General features: G+C 38.0%; 1 protein-coding gene across 8 annotated transcripts in view; it reads left to right on the top strand.

Moving 5' to 3' along the window:
* Nucleotides 1-15,898, top strand: part of PAFAH1B1 (platelet activating factor acetylhydrolase 1b regulatory subunit 1) — a 66,197-nt gene extending 50,299 nt beyond the window's left edge. For all 8 annotated transcript variants that reach the window (XM_081579988.1, XM_081579989.1, XM_081579993.1 and 5 more), the window contains 7 exons: nt 142-348; nt 4,863-5,031; nt 6,916-7,018; nt 7,730-7,958; nt 9,328-9,429; nt 12,015-12,171; nt 13,081-15,898. In XM_081579988.1, coding sequence (XP_081436114.1) covers nt 142-348; nt 4,863-5,031; nt 6,916-7,018; nt 7,730-7,958; nt 9,328-9,429; nt 12,015-12,171; nt 13,081-13,154 — 1,041 coding nt within the window. In that variant the 3' untranslated portion in view covers nt 13,155-15,898. The remainder of the gene's footprint in view (nt 1-141; nt 349-4,862; nt 5,032-6,915; nt 7,019-7,729; nt 7,959-9,327; nt 9,430-12,014; nt 12,172-13,080) is intronic.
* The last annotated feature ends 6,471 nt before the right edge of the window (nt 15,899-22,369 follow it).

Genomic DNA, 22,369 nt, shown 5'->3' with positions numbered 1-22,369 from the left:
AAATCTAACAAATGCTTTGTAAATTGCTAAAATTTTATTCTGCATATGTGGATGCAAAATAAAGGCAGTTTTAACAAATACCAAATATACAATTTTTATCAGAATCTACCTGTATATAACTGCTGTGTATTCATTCTTAAGGTTATGGAATTAGAATCAAAGCTAAATGAAGCAAAAGAAGAATTTACGTCGGGTGGACCTCTTGGTCAAAAAAGAGACCCAAAAGAATGGATTCCTCGTCCACCAGAAAAATATGCATTGAGTGGTCATAGGAGTCCAGTCACTCGAGTCATTTTCCATCCTGTGTTCAGTGTTATGGTCTCTGCTTCAGAGGATGCTACAATTAAGGTGGTTTTTCTTTCAAAATTGAAAGATGTACAATAGGAAAATTGTTAAAAGCAACTTTAATGTTAATTTGAGAAAATTGGGTGTCATCAATTTAACATTGGACAGTAATAGGTCACGTAGCGCTTGAATAAATTTTGTTCTTGAAGACTGGAAGTATAAGTATTTGCCTTATTTATAAGCAGAAGTGATAGATGCAAATATAGGATTATAAAACTAGTAATTCAGGGGATGAATATATTGTGCAAAGGAATTCAATAGAGGACTTATTTTAATATTTTTTAAATCAGGGAAAAGTTGTTTCTATAGTTTCCTTTGATTCAGACACAAGACAGTGACAGTTGTATAACCACGTACAGAAAGATAAGTAAAACATGGTTTTAAAATTTTAAGTAGGTTTCTCTAGCTAAAGATTATTTCAGATTAAGTTCTAGATTTTAACTTTCATTTGTAGAGATATAGCTAAGAAAATGTGAGTAGAATGCCAAGATTGTATTTATCATATAGCAACAGTCAGCATATAATGCAGGCATGACTTAAATGTATATACTTAACCCATTCTTCAAATCAAACAGGTTGTATGTTTTCCTTTTGTGGTTTCTTTAGTTTCTAAATCAGTGGCTTCCTTTCTTCCTGTGGGCTGGTGATTGATGGGGCGTGCTGCCAAGTGATTTGAAGAGAGTCTTGTATACATATTTGCATTACGTATTTCTGTAGGCTGAGATGACTACCTATCTAATACACTAATATGTTGCTATCTTTCAAATTATGTTGACATGTATTTAATTTATTAACTTCATGATGGTCTTGTCTACTAAAAACTGCACCCCTGTCATGAAGCATGGGGTTAAGATAGGCTTGTCAAATAGATGGAGAGCTCAGTCTTAACCTTTGATTTTGCAGCAGTGATATAAAAACATAGACAAAACTGCTAAGGTGCCATCTATTGGGTCAACTTGACAATATTACAAATGGAAGTTTTAGGAGCTTGATATATAACCATAACGCATATCTCAAAAACTATTAGAATTCTCTCTTCCATTTAGTCTTTATTTAATGTGTACACATAGCTGTTAATGACAAGCATTTGTATTATTTATTTCCTTTTTTGATTAAACTTATTTTAGAAATACTTTTCTTTGTTTCTAATGATCATTTTTGGTCATTTTTAATGACAGTATTTTAATTGCATCATTTAAATTTCTGAAACATTATTTCTGGTTGTCACTTAGAATTAGTTCTTAAATATTAAGAAAAATAAACAGCAAACAAAACTGAAAAAATACCTTCAATTAGTAAAGCAGAGGACGGATTGCCAACTTTATAGAGTTCAGACAAGTCTGATAAACAGTAACATCTCAATAGAAAAAAATGGACTATAGGACATGAACCGGTAATTCATAGAGGAAGGAAAAATAACCCAACAATAGAGCTTTGGCCTCGTTACTAATAGTAGAAAATGTTAGTCACTCAGTCATGTCCAACTCTTTGCGACCTCATGGATTGTAGCCCTCCAGGCTCCTCTGTCCATGGAATTCTCAGCAGAACCAACAGTAGAGCTTTGGCCTCATTACTAAGAGTAGAAAAAATGTAAATAAAAATACATGTCAAATCTAGCAAGCTATTTTGCTTTTTATTTTTTACTTTTTGGTTATCTTATTTTATTTTTGTCTGCTGGGTGGGCATTGCTGTGCTGGCTTTCCTTTAGTTGTGGCAGACAGGAGGTACTCTCTAGCTGTGGGCATTGTGTGAGCTTCTCGTTGTGATGGCTGCTCTTGCTGTGGAGCGCGGCTGCAGCAGTTGTGGCGTGTGTGCTCAGTAGTTGTGGCTCACAGACGTCAATGGGCTCCACAGCATGTGGAATCTTGCTGGATCAGGGATCAAACCTGTGTCTTTTGATTGGCAGGTGGATTCTTGACAACTGAGCCACCAGGGAAGCCCCCAATATTTTACTTTTTAAATGAGAATTCCCAGTTGTGGTAAGAATTTGATGAAGCAGGCATTGTCATTACATTTGATATAGTCTTACAGGAGAACAATTTTAGCAGAATATATGAAGGGCTAAAAAACTTAGTTTTTGACTCAAAATTCTTTTTTAGGCATCGCTGTCTAACCTAAGTATTGCAGAATGAGGGTGGATATTTTTCAGTGTTCAAAGGTTTTCACTATAATATTTTCTATTGTAATGAAAAAAATTTAAACATAATTTAGAAAATAATATGAATTACTTCTAAAAGAACATTTGCTAGTAAGTTTTTAATGGCATGGAAAAATTCTTACGATAAGACACAAAGGGAAAAACAGGTTAATGAAGTATACCGAGTCACTGTACTTTTTAAAAAAAGAGCATAGAAAAAATGGAAAAATCATGCCATTGGTAGGATAGTGAATATTTTTATTGCCTTTATATCAGTACAATACATATTTTTTTATTATGAGCATTTATTTTATAATCATACAAAAGGTGAATATCCAGTACAGAAAAAATTGATTATCTTTAATTCCTGACATTTATAAACACTACATTACCGTGTTTGCTTACCATTTATGAAGAGACACGGTTCTGGGTATATTTATTAATATTTTAGAGGAAGATGCTTCAGTGTTCTTTAATGAACGCATGGAAACAAAGTTAACTGAAATGGAAGTGAACTTCAAGGTCACACCTTACCGTTCAGAATGTAAAGTATATTCACCTGAACTCGTGGTGTTGAAACAATAGATATCAAAATGGGTAAAGATAATACAAAAAAAAACCCCTGTAGACTGATACAATAACATTCATGAACATAAATGCAAAATCCTTAACAAATTATAAGCAAATTGAATCCAGCAGTTCATAAAAGGGGTAATTAATATATCATAACCAAGTAGGGTTCATCCCAAAATGCAAGATTGGTTCTATATTTAAAAATTAATTGGTGTGATATACCATATCAGTTAAAAAAACATAATAGGTTCAGGAAAAGCATGATAAAAACAAGGTAGGGAGGGAGCTTCCATAGCCTGATAAAAGGTAAAGGTATCTGGTAAACCCACAGTGGACAAAATGTTAATACTTAATGGTGGAAAGCAGTTCTTCCCCCTTGAGTTCAGGGATCAATGACCACTTAAATCCACCTTTGTATTAGAGTGCCTAACCAGTGCAGTAGAGAAGAAATAAAAGGCATACAGATTGGAAAGGAAGAAATAGTACCTGCAAATGTTACTTGCAGATAACATGATTTTCTGTGTAGAAAATCCCAAGGATTCTTCAGAAATTTGCTAGAACTATGACTGAATTTAAACAGAATGCCAAGATATACGGTCAGTATATGAAAAGTAATTATTTCTATAAACTAGAGTAATTGAAAATTGAAATTCTAAAATGCTATGATAACATCAAAAACTCCTCCAGAATAGTTAAGAATACATTTAAAAAGAAGAAGAAGAATACATTAACAAACTGAAAAAAAACCTAAACATACAGTAATCACTTCCATGTGGAAATAGTTGAACATTTAAATGATAAAATTCTTACATGTTTATTTTGGGGAGGATACATAAATTTTCTATAAAAGAAATGTTTTTAGAGGATATTTTTGTGTGCAATTTTTTTTTTTTTGCGTAGTAGTAATTGTGTAATTTTGTGCTTTTTTATGTAACATTATTGTACACATGCCATAAATTCCTTACAGTAGCAAATTTTATATCTATGTGGGAATTTCCCTAATATTGGATGTTTAAATTGTTTCTAGATTTCAAAATGCATTTTCTAAGTTTCTTTAAATTGGTTGAAATACACCCTATCACAGATATATTTATTATGATAAGAATGGAATCAGCCATTTGATTTTAGAGCATGTACATAATTAGTGTTAGTTACAGACTTAAGACTAGCATTTGACCACCAGAATAGAAGTTTAGTGTGTTCTTGAGATGTGTTTATAATAATAATTTTTCTTGATAGTTCATTATTTTTATCATAGAAAAATTATCTTTAAAAATGTGACTGTGGCTCAGTGCTTTTACATCAAAATGACATATGCTTCTGTTAATCTGCTATTTAAGGACAGTTACATCTTGTGAAGTCTTTCCTTGGCTGCTTAAGATGTCTGAGCTCTGCTTGTCTAATAGAATTGGGTATTCCTTTATCATTCCCCTAATACTCTACATATAAATTCACGTCATAGGCTCATGAAAATTTTTTTTTTTTCTTTTTTTGGTACTTATATTTACTTTTTAACTTGTCTGTTGCCTGCTGTCAGGCTGAGCCGGGACTCTGTTCTGTGGCAGTCACTAGCATGATTAGATACATGGTGGATGCTTAATAAATGTGGTTTTAGAGGTTTATTTAATAATTGTTTTTCTCTATAGAGAAAAGACCAATTTATGCTTGAAGATGTGGTGATTCTAAGACAGTTATCCTTTGTTACTTGCTCGGTTAGTCAGTATAGCGCCAGACTGGCCTGCCGAATGCAAATGTGAACTGAGAAAGGAATGATGTGATGCTAACCGATTTTCTGTTCACTTGACAGGTGTGGGACTATGAGACTGGAGATTTTGAACGAACTCTTAAGGGGCATACAGACTCTGTACAGGATATTTCATTCGACCACAGTGGCAAGCTTCTGGCTTCATGTTCTGCAGATATGACCATTAAGCTATGGGATTTTCAGGGCTTTGAATGCATCAGAACCATGCATGGTAAGGGGTAGAGGATAGCATTTTGATATTGGTTTCTACCATAGTATTGCAGGGGGAAGAAGGATAATGTTTTCTGACGGTGTGCAGGTTCCCTTCATTCAGTCCTTATTGTGTCAGTGGAGGAGCATATGATATAGATAATCCATGGATAGTCATGGTCATTGAGAGTTGTCTCTGTTTCGAGGTTTTAAGTATCTCTTCGTGCTTGCGTGCTCAGTCGCTTTAGTTGTGTCCGAGTCTTTGTGACCCTGTGGATGGAGCCCACCAGGCTTCTCTGTCCATGGGATTCTCCGGGCAAAAATACTGGAGTAGGTTGCCATTTCCTTCTCTAGGGGATCTTCCCGACCCAGGGTTTGAATCTGCGTCTCTTGTGTCTTCTGCATGGCAGGTAGATTCTTTACCTCTGAGCCACTGGGGAAGTGTCTCTTAGTGGTTATAAAATACTTATTTTCGCAAATATTTTTGCATGAGAAAAATTGGCAGGGCATGTATCTGTTCTTGAGAAAAAGAGAAAATGAAGTTACTAAAGTTGTTTTTTTCTTTCTGTTTTTCATTTTTCTCAATTGGGAAACTGAAGTTAGAGAGTAGATATAGTAAAAGCTGGAACCCAGGTTCCCTTGCTCAGTTTTTAATATCACACATACACTGTAGTCTCATTGTTATCTTCTCCTTGTCCTGGAGACTATTTTCTGAAGCAGTTTGGCTTTCTGGAAAGAGCATAGGCTTTGAAATCAGATACCTGGATTCTGAGTCCTACTTGTTTACTTATGGCAGTAGGAAATTTTAACCTCTTTAATCTGTAAGTTTAATATATTGAATTAAGAATTGAAGCCATAAGGCCTGTTGTGAGGATAAAATGAGATTGTATGATTGAATCGTCTGGTTTAGGACCTGGTACATAGGAGGTGGTCACTACATAAGGATTTTTGTTTTTTAAAACATGATGATATAATATGGATGTTTGGATTTTATATAAGGAACACATACTGTGTTAATAATAAACTATTTTTAAATAGATTATCCAGTGATGTTAGCACGTGAGAAAGCTATGCAATTACATAGATGGTGTAATTTGAATAGTATGCCCCCCACTCCCTAATTTAAGTGCATTAGGGAAGTTTACCAATTAAAAGAGTTTTATTGAATCTTTTTGTAAAATCTGTTTTGTTAGGTAGCCTGTATCTTATTGCTCTGACTTAAAGAGTTCTTTCCCATCATTGTGTATTCCTTTAAATGATGTGATATTTAAGAGAATATTCTGGGGCTTTTTTTTGCCATAAGATAGCTAACTAGCATTATGAATAATGTATTTTATTTTATTTTTTTGCTCCTGTGCACACCAACACAAAAAAGAAAGCTTTCAACCACTACTTTCTACATAGAGGCAAATGCCCATTTTTCTTATCTATTCTGTTCTTCTCTGTAAATCTTATTTCTATTTTATATCTTAGAATAGCAACCATGGAAATTTTTGTTTTTGTTTTTGTTAGTGCTCAAAAACATCCAGTGTATTAATATATTCAAATGCTGATGGCACCAATTGCCTGTGATTTTAACACATTGACTGAGGGTTTTTGCAGAAATGAACACACTATGGCGTTAATAGGTCTCCAGTCAATAACGTGTTAAAACAGTTTTGCAGGTTGAAATGTAAATTGAGCTGGCTGCTTATTTCATTGTGAATTGTTTTATTAAGTTACTAATTCCTTAACATTCCATTACGTTTTTGTGTAAATCCAAGTTTCTTACAAAAATATATGGACTCCATTGTATTTAAAGTAGCTGTGATACTTGAAATCCCATGATGAAATCTCATGGTAAATTAAGATTTAATTGCTCTTGGTGATATATTGCTTAATATATTAACTGTGTTTTGTGTTTTAGGCCATGACCACAATGTTTCTTCAGTAGCCATCATGCCCAATGGAGATCATATAGTGTCTGCCTCAAGGGATAAAACTATAAAAATGTGGGAAGTGCAAACTGGGTAAGTAAATTTAGTTGAAAAGGCATCAGCTTAAAGAAATAATATTCAACAAAAAATCCAAAACTATGTTCTGATTGTTCCAGTAAATTTGGCTGTAACCCAGAATGATTACCATAACAGCTACATTTCAAAACTTGTTTTAATCTCTAAATGTCTACCCAAAAGGAACAGAGAAATTATGAAAGAAACTCTATATCCTTGAGAGCCATTTTCTATGTAATGGCTTATTTTCTCTGTGGTCTTCTTTTAGGTGATCTCTCTGAGTTGAATTAAAATGTAAATAACATTTGTGCAGGTATGCCCCATTAGGCTTAATTTGGTTGTGCTTAGAATTACATGATTGTTATAATAAAACCTTAACCTACTGGTTTTGTCCAGATTAGTAAGAGCATGCCTTTCCCCCAACATGGCTAGAAATATTTTTGTTAGGTTTATTGTGTGTGCTTAGTTAAAAGATTATATTTCTATTTTTTTTCCTTCTAGATTTTGATTTGGTTAGCTCCTTAATGATACTTCCATCAGCTTATTTTAACTGATGTTTGACTTTCCAGCCTGTCTCCCTCTTTTATTAACCAGGAATGTATGTGTATTCTGTTGACTTGCATATGATACCAATTCTCTTTGTTCCGGTGCATAGCTAGTTTTGTATCGCTTCTGGGAAGGGTCCCAATGATTGCCATTCACAATGTAAATTATTATGTATTTTTACAGCTACTGTGTGAAGACATTCACAGGACACAGAGAATGGGTACGTATGGTGCGGCCAAATCAAGACGGCACTCTGATAGCCAGCTGTTCCAATGACCAGACTGTGCGTGTGTGGGTCGTAGCAACAAAGGAATGCAAGGCTGAGCTTCGAGAACATGAGCATGTGGTAGAATGCATTTCCTGGGCTCCTGAAAGCTCATATTCTTCCATCTCTGAAGCAACAGGATCTGAGGTACTATATGATTTGTGTTATTTCATGATTTTGTGGCTGTTATTATTTGAGAACTTTAAATGACCTTCCCCGATTCTCTGTTTCATGCCATTAATGCATTATAAAATCTGCATCCAGAATTCTGAGTCTTGAAGTTCTTTCCAACTTGCAGATAAATGTGTTTATATTTTTTAAGTAGTGGTTATTGTTGCTGTCAGTTGACCCTTGATGTGCTAGGATTAGGGTAAGGAAAGTGGTCATTTAAATTAATCATGAATTAATTATAATTGTCCCTGTTTTAAGAGTATACCAATAGAAAATAAAACTTATGGGAGAAGTTAAAGTCATCTTATAGGAGAATAGCTTTTCTCAGGACTTCAGTGGTGGTCCAGTGGTTAAAAGACTCAGCTTCCTGATCAGGGAACTGAGATCCCACTTGCCATGTGGCATGGCCAAAAAGTAAAATCAAGAATAGCATTTGTTTTAAATGAAGAATATTTCATATGGAGGCCTCTGATATTCTTGATCATTTGTGCTCCTCATGATTTCATTCTTTGTAATTAATACTTCTAAAATTACAGAATAATTATTTCTGTAAATAAGTTGTATGAGTCAAAATTGACATTTCTTTTTTATAGTGACGTTCCTGTTGTGGGTTTTTTTTAATTTTAATAAATGAAGACTGTCTCACCCTCACCTACCCCCACCAGTTATTTTTCAAAATGAAGCTTTTTTGGTAATCTCTTCCTAATTGGCTGGCTAGTTGCAGTTTCAGGTTTGTTGTTGTTGTTGTTTTTTTTTTTTTTTTTTACTGCCACCTGGTGGTGGTTACTTGCCACGTCATAGACTCATTGCGGCTGGGATAGTAACCGCTGCTGCTGCTGCTAAGTCGCTTCAGTCGTGTCCCGACTCTGTGCGATCCCATAGACGGCAGCCTACCAGGCTCCGCCGTCCCTGGGATTCTCCAGGCAAGAACACTGGAGTGGGTTGCCATTTCCTTCTCTAATTGGGGTAGTAACAGTAGTATCCAACTCTTTGTGACCTCGGATGAGTAAGTCCTGGATGTCTAAGGTACAGCGTGGTGACTGTAGTTAACAGTACTGTATTGTAGACTTGAAATTTGCTGAGAGGGTACATCTTTAGTGTTCTTTTCACAGAACACACACAAATGTGGTAATGTGAGGTGATGATTGTGTTAATTAGCTTGATTGTAGTAATCATTTGTATACATAGCTCAGAACATAAGTGGTATGCCTAAAATATGTATAGTTTTTATGTGTCAAAAACTGTGTTTTTACAAAATTAGAAATACAGATCATTGTTGGGTAGTTGTCATTTAAGTCACCTAACTTCTTGCCCAGGAAATTTGATTTTTATATGTTTTCTATAGACTAAAAAAAGTGGCAAACCTGGGCCATTTTTACTGTCTGGATCCAGGGACAAGACCATCAAGATGTGGGACGTCAGCACTGGCCTGTGCCTTATGACCCTGGTGAGTCTGCATAAAGTCACGGCTGCTTCCGCATTTTTACTCTGTGCATATCTTTTGGGGTCAGGTGCCCTGTGATTTCCTAGTAAATCTGAATTGTTTGAAGTTCTAAAATAACTTCTTTATAAAGATACTTTTTGGTTAAGAGCATGGTTACAGTGATATGGAGGTTATTTCTATAGAACATTACATTATACAGTGGATCTGCAAAGCCAGTCAGTGCTAGGAGGGAGAGAGTCAAGCCATTGTATCTCTAAAATTATCTCCTATGGAATATGTGGAAAACAAATATTACAGACTCATTTATATTTTTTGAAACTGTGCTTCTTGATCTCATTATATTTACTTTTAAAATGAATCCTTTTAACTTACTATCTATTCTCATGTTCCAGTTTTATTTGGTTATTTTAAGCATTCAGAAATGAACAGTATTATTAGCTCTATGACTTGGAAATCTTTATTTCATTTAGGAGCTTGTTTCATCTAGGTTTTAGTATGAGGGTATATAAATTATAAGAAGATATTATGGACTTTCTTGTTTGCCTTCAGGAGTTCTAAGGGAGTCCATGGACATTAATCCAGTGGCAGCTTTTATACTTTGGCATGCATGTTTGTTTAGAGGTTCTTTAGGTGTTAATCGTATCTTGAAGTGACCATCTATCTATGGGATATGGTAGACACATATGGAAGTATCATCAGGACCTGACTGGCATTCTTAGAATGCTAGATTTCTAATTAAAAAAAAAAATAGATACGCAGTATATTTTAAAAAGAAGAAGAAGAACTGATTAGAAAATTAAGCTTCCCTCTTAGTATTCTGAGCTGAGTTCAAATATACTATCTTGCTGTTTGAAAACATGATCTACATTTAAAAATCAGAAAGCATTTCCTCTCTTCTTCTGGCAACACAGGTCACCATTAATTTCCCTGGAGGTTTCTGCCTCCTGTTTTTCAACTGAAAGAAGATTCTTTTTTTCTGCTTTATTTTGGTGTGGCTCCAAGAAACGTGGTTTGATTTTCATTGAATCTTCTGCAACTCTAGTGATTGATGGTGGCTTTTAGAGATCACTGTAATATAAAAGTGTTTTAAATAAGAGCAAAGAAGGAAAAGTAAACCAAGGCCAAAGATGTATTGCCTTGGTCATCTTTTTTTTTTTTAACTATTAGCTTTTTTGGGGGGTTCTTTTACAAAAGCAGTATAGTTTATTTACACTGTAGAAAATTTGAGAAATAAACAGAAAAAGGAAAGAAAAAAGAAGAAAATCACCCTCAGATCACTTTACCATACCTACTAATAACTACCAAGTATATTGGATTAGAGCCGTCCATTAGAACTTTGTGTGTTGATGTTCTGCGTCTGCACTGTCCAGCATGGTAGCAACTAGCTACAGACAGCTATTGAGCATTTTAAATGTGGCTGCTGCTGCTGCTGCTGCTAAGTCGCTTCAGTCGTGTCCGACTCTGTGCGACCCCATAGACGGCAGCCCACCGGGCTCCCCCGTCCCTGGGATTCTCCAGGCAAGAATACTGGAGTGGGCTGCCATTTCCTTCTCTAATGCATGAAAGTGAAAAGTGAAAGTGAAGCCGCTCAGTCGTGTCCGACCCCTAGCGACCCCATAGACTGCAGCCTACTAGGCTCCTCCGTCCATGGGATTTTCCAGGCAAGAGTACTGGAGTGGGGTGCCATTGCCTCCTCCGTGAAATGTGGCTAGTGAGACTGAAAAACTGAATTGTTTAATTTAATGCTAGTTTATATTTAAATAGCCATACATGGCTAATGGCTATCCTGTTGGACTGGACTATTCTAAACTTTCTTCTTAAATTACTATGTAGATGAATATGGTGGCTTTTTAAAAACGTGAACATGGTATACTATACATACTGCTTTGCAGTAGACTTTTAACTTACAAGGTATGTGGCATTTGCTCATGTCGTTAGATATACTCAGTACATACAGTGCTTTGTTGAACATCTTTGTTAACTAGTTAGTCACCTGACACATTCTTTATTATTTCTTAGGATAAATTGTAAAAAATGGAACTGCTGGACAGGGGATATAGGTAGATGAATGGATGAATAAAGATATGCAATAAATACCTACATATCCTTCATCTAGAGTTGCCAGTTGTCAACATTTTCTTTTCTCCATGTGTGTATTGTAGATTTTGCTGAACAGTTTGAAAGTTACCTGTAGACACCATGACACTTGACCCCAAATATTTTAACATGTATTTCCTAAAGGGTATTTTATAAAACCTTTATAAAGTTGTCACACTGAAGAAATTTAATACATTATATATTTAAATTTTTTCTAGTTACCCTAATAGTGTCCTTTATAACTATTTTAGCCACTATCCAGGAGCTATAAGTATTATTATGTGTTGCATTTACTGGTCGTATCTTGTTAGTTTCCAGTTTCCTTTAATCTAGAAGGATTCCCTAGACTTTTTTCCCCTTTTGCCTTTTTGGCATTGATGTTTTTAGTGCACGTAGTTTCAATCCACTTTGAGTAATGCCTTAACTATTTTCATAGATGCTGTTTAAACTATTTATCCCTTTATTAAGTCATACACCTTTTTGTTTTTAAGGTGGGTCATGATAACTGGGTACGTGGAGTTCTGTTCCATTCTGGGGGGAAGTTTATTTTGAGTTGCGCTGATGACAAGACCCTGCGTGTGTGGGATTACAAGAACAAGCGATGCATGAAGACCCTCAATGCGCATGAACACTTTGTTACCTCCTTGGGTATGTACGAGTTACGTGGTTTCTGAGCAGTTAGGTTTTGGAGTGCCAGACCTAACAGTTTAATCTGACCCTATGGATGTTTCCAGGTAAGAAATGAAGATGGGCTTTCAGGGCAGAATAGAGAAGACAGGTTAAAGAACCTTATGGATTCCTACTGTTTGTTTGAAATTCTCCTTTCCTTAACTCTCTCCATCATCAGCCTTATAATAAAAACAATTACTTTCTCCATTGTATAACATTGGTTTTGGAAACTAGAATTATGAAGAGGATGCTTACTGACCACTCTGATGGGTAATTTTTCTTCCCTACTAGTTTGTAAGTTTCTCAAAGGAAATCTTAACCTTTTTCCTCTGGCACGTATATACTACCATGTCTGGGAACTCAAGAGAATTGTATTTACAATTAATAAACATCCTCAATATCATCTGGACCTGAATTTAGAATTTAAGATAGTAAATATAATACACTAGGGTATTATGGATCTAATAATGAAGATGGAGCAGTAGAATAGAGCTAATGCTTAAACCTTATAGAATTGTTGGGAGGATTAAACATGAATATAAAGCATTAGTACTAAGCCTTGAACATAGTAAATGTTCAGTAAATGGCTGCATTGAGGCTGTCCCTGCTGTTAGAATTCAGTGTTTATTCAACCTCAGTTGGAAAGAGGATAGCGGGGGAGGTTATTTTTTTTTTTTTAGAGATTTAATATAGGATTTCAAAATTGTTTCAGTTTCCCTTACCTAGTTGGTAAGCTTGTGATATATCTGCTTGGGGTGGATGTGTGGCTGAATAGAGGAAAAAATGGGTATTCCTGGCATTTGAACGTGTTATTTTGTGCCTTATTAAACATTGTTTGTGACTCAGTCTGATTTTAAAGTAAGCCTTTTCTTTTTTTTTTTTTTTCAGATTTCCATAAGACGGCCCCATATGTGGTAACTGGCAGTGTAGATCAAACAGTAAAGGTGTGGGAGTGTCGTTGATTGAGTCTCATTTGGCCCCTCCTCCCTTTTTTCCTCTGGATGCACTCTGATGATACCATGGTTACCCCATCGAGCTCTGTTTAAATAAATATTGTCCTTTCATGTAAATTATTCTGGATGTAGATTGAGCTTATTAAATGTTACACACAAAGTATTCATGCATGGTGAATCCAAATTGTATACTGTAAATTTACATACGTTGTCTAGAAGTACCATAGGGTTTAAAAACCTGGGCTGGCATTGGTCACACCAGGCCTAAGAAGGCAGAAGTTGAATAAATTGAACTAGGGCACTAAACTGAATAGTTGACAGTGTCATTTTATGTTGGATTATTAATTCCTGTTTTTCTTTCTGCTGTCTGTTGGTGCCTGACTTGATGGCCTCATTTGGGGGAAAGTGGTGGTTATTAGGGCTTTTTCTGAAATGTGTATCTATGTAACATCACTTAAGTGTGCTTAATAAATCTTCTTTAAGGATGTTAGATAATAAGGCTACAATTCAAAATCTTCTGAACCATCTATGTAATTAATGGGGATTACATATTGGAATTTTTGTCATGACACATTTGCCAAATCAATGGGATACATTTGTTTTGGCAGCCTATCAAGCAAAGGCTAGTGGTATATTTATGTAAGAAAATGACTGTAAATCTGAAATAAGAAAAATCTCAGCAACTAATAACAAATCATTTATTTCATTTGGGTCTTACTGCTTTGTAAACAGGTTAAAAAAACACTGTAATACTCTAAGCTTCTCTTTTCCACACTAGACACACTTCTAGCTGTATTCTCCATACTATTAGACTGTATAGTGATGTGATTTCCCAAGTAGATTTTAATCTTCCCATTGAGTGTGTCATGGTACAAATCACTATTTGTTTTTGATGTTTTTTAGGGATGTGCAATGTGCATAACATTAATGACAAAGAAATATTGAAAAGGTTATGTTTGCCCATTTTAAGGGAGTGGGAGAAATACAGCAGTTTGTTCTTCAACATGAATCTGATATCAATTTGAACTGTGTTTTACAAGTTTATTAAAAAAGACAGGGTTTAATGGAGCGTGCATAAAAATGTACTGTGTTTTCACTTTTTGTTTATATATAAATGTTTATGAGTATATAGGCCTATCTGTAAGTGGATAAGTCTGTATATATATATATATATCACACACACACACAACCTCCATGTCCTTGGGTCCTGGGTTTTTGAAGAAGTGCTAAAACATATAAATAGAATAAATCTTGCTGTGGAAATACCATGCTTTAGAACAAATCCTTTTTGATCCTAACGCTTCTGAAAACTAGGTCTGACTCTGTGGGAATTTTTCCCAACTAAAGAAAATCACTTCCATTATTACCCCCCACCCCCAATTTGGCTGTTGAGCATTTTACACATCCCTGATATATTGTATATTGTGATCCAAAGTTACTACAAGTAGGTTTAAGAGAATTTTTATCTGTGACTTTGGAAACAATATTCCATTGCAGATTAATAAATAATCCCACTGCTTAGCTAACCAACATTTTTTTTTTTTAAGAAGGTCATTTGAAAAGTTAACAGAACAATGAAATAACAAAGTTTAACAAAGAAATTTATCTTGGATTGCATTTATCCGTTTGTGTAATAAATGATTTTTTTTTTTAATATTCTTTTTAGTATTCAGTGGAAATTTGGTTCCTGAAAAAGACAAAGGGTTAGAGTTAATGTCCTGTAGATACACACACAGAGAATAGGCCATATATTTACTAGAAGCAGCTTTATGTCTAGCTTGTGTCTTTTTGTTTGTTGGCTTGTTTGTTTTTAATAATTCCTGAGCGATGTCTCTGGAAGGAAAAGTGTTTTGAAAACTAATGACTATTTTTGAGGACAAAAATGACAACTTAAGCTAATTTCTTAAATACAGTAGGATAACTTTCAGGACAATATTGCCTCACAACCCTGCTCACATTGAGAAATCTTTTTTTCGTTTCCCCTTAGCTGTTCTGACTGGATTTTTCTACAGAAGCTATGGAAGATTATCTTTGTTCTCGTTTGCTGCTATTTCCTGTCCTACTTTAAGAAATATAAATACATAGAAATGGTGCATCTTTAACATTTGTTTGTACATGTATAAATGTCTTGTATTTTAATTCGTTTTTAGCATGTAGCAACACGAATTGTTCAAGGGTAAGCCACAACATCTAGAAATCACTCCTAGATACGAACAATAAAGGAAAAAAAATGGTACCGATTTAGGAGGAAACAAAGCCGCTGTCGCTGGGTTTTCTGTGCAGCCTGCAGTGACTGACACACGAGGAGAAACTGTCACTGTAAACCAAGTCATCCTTGTTGGGAGAGTGCCACAGCCTGCTGCTTAGTTGAGTTCCCAGACATCCTCCACTTTCGAAGCAGCGAACGTCGAATCTCAGGGATGGTCCTCAACTGGATCCAAGTGTAATGAGCCCTGTTTGAATAATAAGGGAGGGGGAGAGTGATCCATCCACAATCCGGAAGCAGATTTGCAGAGGTTTCCTGCACTGTTGTTTGACACTGCCCTGTTGATGCCCTTTCTTCCTGTTTCCTGCGTTTTCTCTGTCTGCTGTCTAACCCTGTGCCTTGCCTGGGATAAGTACAATGATGAGGTTACTGGTTTGGATTGTAAGTAGAGGAATTTATTAATTGGTTTAGAGGTTCACTGCTGCTTTGTCACTTTCTCAATCAAATTGGCCACTTATTTAAGAAATAAAAAGCTGGTAGAACTGCATCCTCCAATGATGATTGACCTTTTGTGTGTGTGAAAAACAGACATTCCAGTGCCACCCTGACATAACGTGCCCAAGACGTGCTGGCCGCACTCCTGGCAGTGCGAGCCACGGAAGCTGGTTTTAGACATGGCTTGGAGAATAGTTGCTTTTTGACATGGCATCTTGCACTTTAGTAGGAGACTGAGACTGTCCTGTTTTGTCTGTTGTGGTGTGACCAGTTGTGTGCCCAGAGCACTGCTGTAGAACTTACTAGTGTTAGCACATTGTCCGGGCTGTGGGCACTCGCTGTAGTCTCCGGAAGCTTTGGCTTTAGGTCACCAAGCCCAGTCTCCTTACTGCCAGTGCCCTGCTCTCCTGTTTGCCTCTTCTGTTTCTATGTGAACTTCCAGATAATATCACTCATTAAATAGTTTTTTTTTTAATTTATTTAAAGAAAAACTATTTAGAAGAATATTTCGTTTTGTTGAGTGGTGGCTTGATAATCCTTAAGCAACTGAAAATAAAATTGTCGAAGGAAACAACACTGAAAAAATAGTTTCTTCTCTGTCCAGCTGTATATAAGTCCAGTGTGTTAACTAATCTAGATGATACAAAGAAGAATCACCTGGTAGAGAAGCAACATGTACAAAATCAGTGAAAAAGGTTTCAGTTTTTTTCAGTGGGGTGGGGGGAGGGCAAGCTGGATTTGCAAGTCACGACTGGACTGAACTGGCCTTTTAATCTTTCCACTCTATCATGTAAGTAGCTGCTTTCTTGTCCTGCCGATCCTTCAGGCGTCCCTAAAGCTCACTCTGAAGATGGTAGAAACAAACACACAATCTTCGAGTTTAGAAGTTGATCCTGACACTGACATGAAGGCGAAAGTTGATTTCATGCGAACGAACAGTTACAGAGGTGGAGATTGGAGAAAACCGTTCCCCAGATTCTAAGAGTTAACTGAAGATATTGACACAATTAAAAAAAAAAATCAGTAAAGGAATGTATATAATATTGCTCTTGTGTTTTACAGTAAGATTTGTTGCTCTCAGACTGTGTAAAACAAGATTTATTCATGTTTTCTGCATATTAAAAAAATCTTATTGTACCAATTGGTAAACTATTAAATGCCTATAAAACTAGATGCGATTTTTATTTTTCCGGTCTCTTTGTGCACAGATTTAAAACCTTTTAAATTGAGTCCTAATAGGAAGCAGGGTTGTGTTCACCAGTCATGGGGAGAGTAAGAACCAAGTTGCTGGCAGGGCAGCAGGGCCTTACCTTAGGACAGGGCCAGCACTGCCTTTGCTGTCTGCTTCCTTCACCCGATTTGTGGCAGGGAGCTAGGAGTACAGCTGCAGCGGCTCGCACAACCCCTGGGTCGAGCAGTTTCAGACCGCTTTCTAAGGCTCTGCCCTTCCCTCCAGCAGCTGTTTCTGACAGTGGCTACAGCTGAGGCCAGGAAGGACCTTTTACAACCCCCTTGCAGGGCCCCTGGGAAGAAGTGACTCTACTGCCTTTTGTCTTGCTTGTGAGTGAGCCTTTTTATTTTGTGCAGTGGTCTTGGATTCTTGGAGATAGTTAAGTCGCTCAGTTGTGTCCACTCTTTGCAACCCCATGGACTGCAGCATGCCAGGCTTCCCTGTCCTTCACCATCTCCTGGAGTTTGTTCAAATTCCTGTCCATTGAGTGGGTGATGCCACCCAACCATTTCATCCTTTGTCACCCCCTCCTCCTGCTTTCAGTCTTTCCCAGCATGAGGGTCTATTCTAATACTGTTTTAAGTTTGGTTGAAATGTACCAAGAATCCCACCCTTTTTTCCCAGATGCCTCACAGCTTTTTATGTGCTGTCTTTCATCCCTGTACTACTGCCCAGCTAGCACCCATAGCGTCTTTCGGGCACCTGTGAGGTCTCTCAGCAAAGGGCAAGTTGATGTAGTGGCTTCTCACTGCCCAGTTGTCATCCTTTTAGGAAAGTGGACTATCTACCTCCACCCCTCCAAATGAGAGGCTGGGCCAAGAGCACCAAGTGATTTGCTTGAAGATGACAGTTTCCTGGGCTTTGCAGCTTTTCCATTTCCTCCCAGGGCTCCTCTTTTCCCCTAATCTGAGATTCAGATGATGAGCCTGACCACATTCCTTCAGGGTGGAGTTCCAGCTTGTCACTATCCTGAAGTGCACCTAGCTGTTCAAAACCTACTGGTTTGTCACACACCAAGCTTAACAAGACTGATGGTTGCATGTGTTCCTGGTGCAGGATGAGGTCAGGAAGACTTGGTGGAGAACAACTGGTGCTGCATCCTGGGTGTGGCAGCTCTGCCCGTTAAGTCAGGTGAACCTTGTCTCGCGAGTAGACGGGCAGTTTTCCACTGCTGAGGAACCAGACCCCTTAGGAAATTGACTCTGTGCTCCCCATTCCAGCATCAGCGTCACCTGGGACCTCATCAAAAATGCAAGTTTTCGGGCTCCAGCTTAGACCTACTATATACAGCACATGCTTAGTCGCTTCAGTTGTGTCTGACTCTGCGACCCTATAGACAGGTGTGGTGGTGTGTGTGTATGTGTGTGCAGTTGTGTCCAACTCTTTGCAACCCCAGGGACTATATAGCCCACCAGGCTGCTCTTTCCATGGGATTTTCCAAGCAAGAATAATGGAGTGGGTTGCCATATCTTTCTCCAGGGGATCTTCCCGATCCAGGGATTGAACTCGTGTCTCCTGCATCTCCTGCATTGGCAGGCAGATTCTTTACCACCTGGGAAGCCAATGGACAGGTGAGATCCCCCAAATCTATTGTAACAAACCATCCAGATGATTTTGATTCTGGTAAGTTTGGGAAGCACTGATCTAAATGGCTGAACTACGTTTTCATTGAAGAAAACATTAAGACAAAAGTCACTGGTCCAGGGGCCCTCCAGCTGGGGTTTGAACTCAGACCTCTACTTTTTCACTGACAGTTTGACACATGGCTTTGTTCCTTTGTATTTTTTTTCTTCCCATTCCCATCTCCAGTTTATTTCTTATGTAAACACATGGGATAGTTACATTCAAGGAAAAAGGGCAAGCATTTTCTCTTACACCAAAGCAAAGAACTGCCTTTCCAAGATCTTTTATACGTAAATCCAGTAAATGAAGGGGCTGAACGGAAACACTTCATTTTTTTCCTCACCGTATCAGAAACGTAACTAAAAGTGAATTTTTGAGTGGATAAATTCAACACTTTACTTTGCCATCCTCACATTTAAAAACTGCATTTTCCTGAAACTGTTGAGACACATCATGCAGACACTCCTAGCAATGTTTTGAGATCACTCTTACTAAGAATAATAACCATCACTTTCTCAAAACACTTGGTCATCATCCCCACTTGGTCACCAGTCCTCTGAATAGAAGTGAGGATACCTAAAATTCGAATGCCTGTCAGGTGTCAACACTTCTCAACACATCCTCTTCCTCACATAGAGCCCCCTGCTGGTGGATATTAGCACATTTTTACCTACAACCTACAAGAAAACAGGCTCACTTAGGGTGAGGCCATACACATGCCAAGGGTATGGAGCTAATGAAGGAGTAAACTAGGATTTGAACCCAAATGCACTAGCTCTTTCCCTTAACTGGTTCTGCTTATATTAAGCATAAGCATCTAATTAGCTATTTAAGTGTAAGGAGGGCCTTCTGACATCTTTCAAACATTCTTTAACCTACTTTTGCTGCTGCTAAGTCGCTTCAGTCGTGTCCAACTCTGTGCGACCCCATAGACGGCAGCCCACCAGGCTCCGCCGTCCCTAGGATTCTCCAGTCAAGAATACTGGAGTGGGTTGCCATTTCCTCCTCCAGTGCATGAAAGGGAAAAGTGAAAGTGAAGTCGCTCAGTCATGTCCGACTCTTAGCGACCCCATGGACTGTAGCCTACCAGGCTTCTCCATCCATGGGATTTTCCAGGCAAGAATACTGGAGTGGGGTGCCATTGCCTTCTCCCTAACCTACTTTTAGTAATACAGGAAAGACCCTCATCCCACCCATCCCTGAGGCCCTCTCTGTTACCACACAGCCAACTCCACTGTGGGGTGACCATTAGGAATGGGGTAGGTAGAGGCTGGGAATGGGTGAGAACTGTTGCCCACACATGCAACACAGAAAGGCTCCTCAGTCATTCTATCCGAAATGACTATTCTTAGGGTAATTGTGCCCTGAATGGCCTGCATCTCAGTGAGTTCTTTAATCAATGGACTTGCCTGTTTAACGTGGTTGTTTGTTTCCATTTGAGGAGGCCCCCTGGTCCTCTGTAAGGTATCCTGATCATGCATCCTTTGTTTGATTGCTAGTGTTGACACTGGAAGTCGGGACCAGGAAATACTCAGGCCACATCAGGATACCTTATTCTCACCTTTAGGATATGTAGGAATTACTCAACTAAGTCTACCAGTTTTCTCAATATTCATATTTAAAATGAAAATGATGCCACCGACAGGGGCTTAGTTTCCAAAATTTACAAACAGTTCATACAACTCAATTACATAAAAACCAAACAACCCAATCAAAACAGGGGCATAAGAACTAAATAGACATTTTCCCACATACAGATGGCCAACAGGCACATGAAAAGATACTCAACAAAGCTAATCAAGAGAAATGCAAATCGAAACTATAATGTAGTATCACTTCACACCAGTCAAAATGGCCATCATTAAAAAGATTACTGGGACTTCCCTGGTGGTACAGTGGTTAAGAATCCACCTTGCAACACAGGGGATGCTGGTTCGATCCCTAGAGGGGGAACTAATATCCCACATGCCGTGGGGCTACTAAGCCACAACTAGAAGGTCTGTGCACCACAATGAAAGATCCCATGTGACATAGTGAAGATCCTGTGCACTGCAACTAAGACCTGATGCAGCCAATAAATAAAAAAAAAATTAATAAATGTTGGAGAGGACGTGGAGAAAAGGAAAACCCCCATACTATTGGTGGGAATGTAAATTGGTGCAGCTAGTATGGAAAACAGCAGGGTGGTTCCTTAAAAAGGTAAAACGGTTGCCACATAATCCAGCAAATACCATGTATCTCTTATGTGTGGAATCTAAAATACAACACAAATGAACTTATTTACAAAACAGAAACTTACTCAGACATAGAAAACAAAGGTTACCAAAGGGAAAGGGGGGTGGGAGAGGAATAAATTAGGAGCTTGGGATTAGCAGATACAAACTACCATAAATAAAATACATAAACAAGGTCCTATTGGCATCTTCTTGACCCAGCGATGGAACCCAGGTCTCCTGCATTGCCACCAGATTCTTTACCATCAGAGCCACCAGGGAAGCCCCCATTGTGTAGCACAGGGAACTATATATTCGATATCCTTAATAAAACATAAGGGAAAAGAATATGAAAAATAATACATAGATCTATGCATAACACTTTGTTGTACACCAGATAGACAACACTGTATTAATAAATCAACTATACTTCAATTGAAAAAAAAACAAACAAGACTTCCCTGGTGATCTAGTGGTTAAGACTCCACACCTCTTCTGTAGAAAGCATGGGTTTGATCGCTGGGGGAGTTCTCCATGTAGCCTGGTGCGGCCAAAAAAAACTGAGTTTGGAGGGCAGGAGTGAGTGGAGACAGATGATAGAACTTAGAAGTAATAATTCTTTTAAAACTATTTTTTAAGTTGCAAAAGTTAACACCATGTTAAAAGAAATGCAACCAGGGAAGAAAAGGAGAGCAGAAAGTGCAAAGCCAGCCTGGGGGCCACGAGGAGGCACAGGTGGGCGTGGCTCACACACCTTCCACCTCATCTCCACGAACAGATCTGCATGCCAGTTCTCACACTAAATCCTTCCTGGATGCCACTGTTCACCCTTTCTTAAAAAATCGAACTCTGTCAACCAATAGGAGAAAGGGTAGATATCACACCTCTCTGTCCTTCATAAAACAGCCTCTTGTCATTTGGGTTGTCAAAAGGCGCTGGCCATCGCTAATAAGCTTAAGGGATCAACCATGAAAAATGGGCCTCTCAGGTAACTGGACAACGGTAATTAAACCTGATCCCTTCTCAGCTTTTACAAGGTGATGCCCCGACGTCCACCTGCTGTGAGACACGTGACTAGTGTTCACAGGATAAAGGCTACAAGGGGCGCATGTTCAGAATACAACCGGAGACTGTAAAGGGGTGGGAAGCGGGCGGGAGGGAGCATCGCTAAGCAGAGCTTAGGAGGAAATCTCATGCTGTCAGGGACGTTTCTTCCAGTTGGCTCAAGAAAACTAACAGACATCGGGACTGGAATTTTTGTTTCCATAATGTCACACACAAAGCACTCTCCAAGTATTCAAAGAGGCATTCGAGTTCCGCACAAGGCTGCGCGCCTGTCTGCGCAGAACTACGTAGGGCTGTAGACACTTCTCGAGATAGGTCTCCCTACAACCCTTTCCTCCTCTTCACAGGTCTTGCCCCTCCAACCCACCTAAGGTGGGCTCTGCTTCACCCA

Source organism: Giraffa tippelskirchi, chromosome 3 (assembly GCF_054371585.1).
Source record: "Giraffa tippelskirchi isolate mGirTip1 chromosome 3, T2T-mGirTip1v1.2.pri, whole genome shotgun sequence".
NCBI lineage: Eukaryota > Metazoa > Chordata > Mammalia > Artiodactyla > Giraffidae > Giraffa > Giraffa tippelskirchi.
Note: the sequence above shows the minus strand (reverse complement) of the source record. Positions and strands in the feature narration are given on the sequence as shown.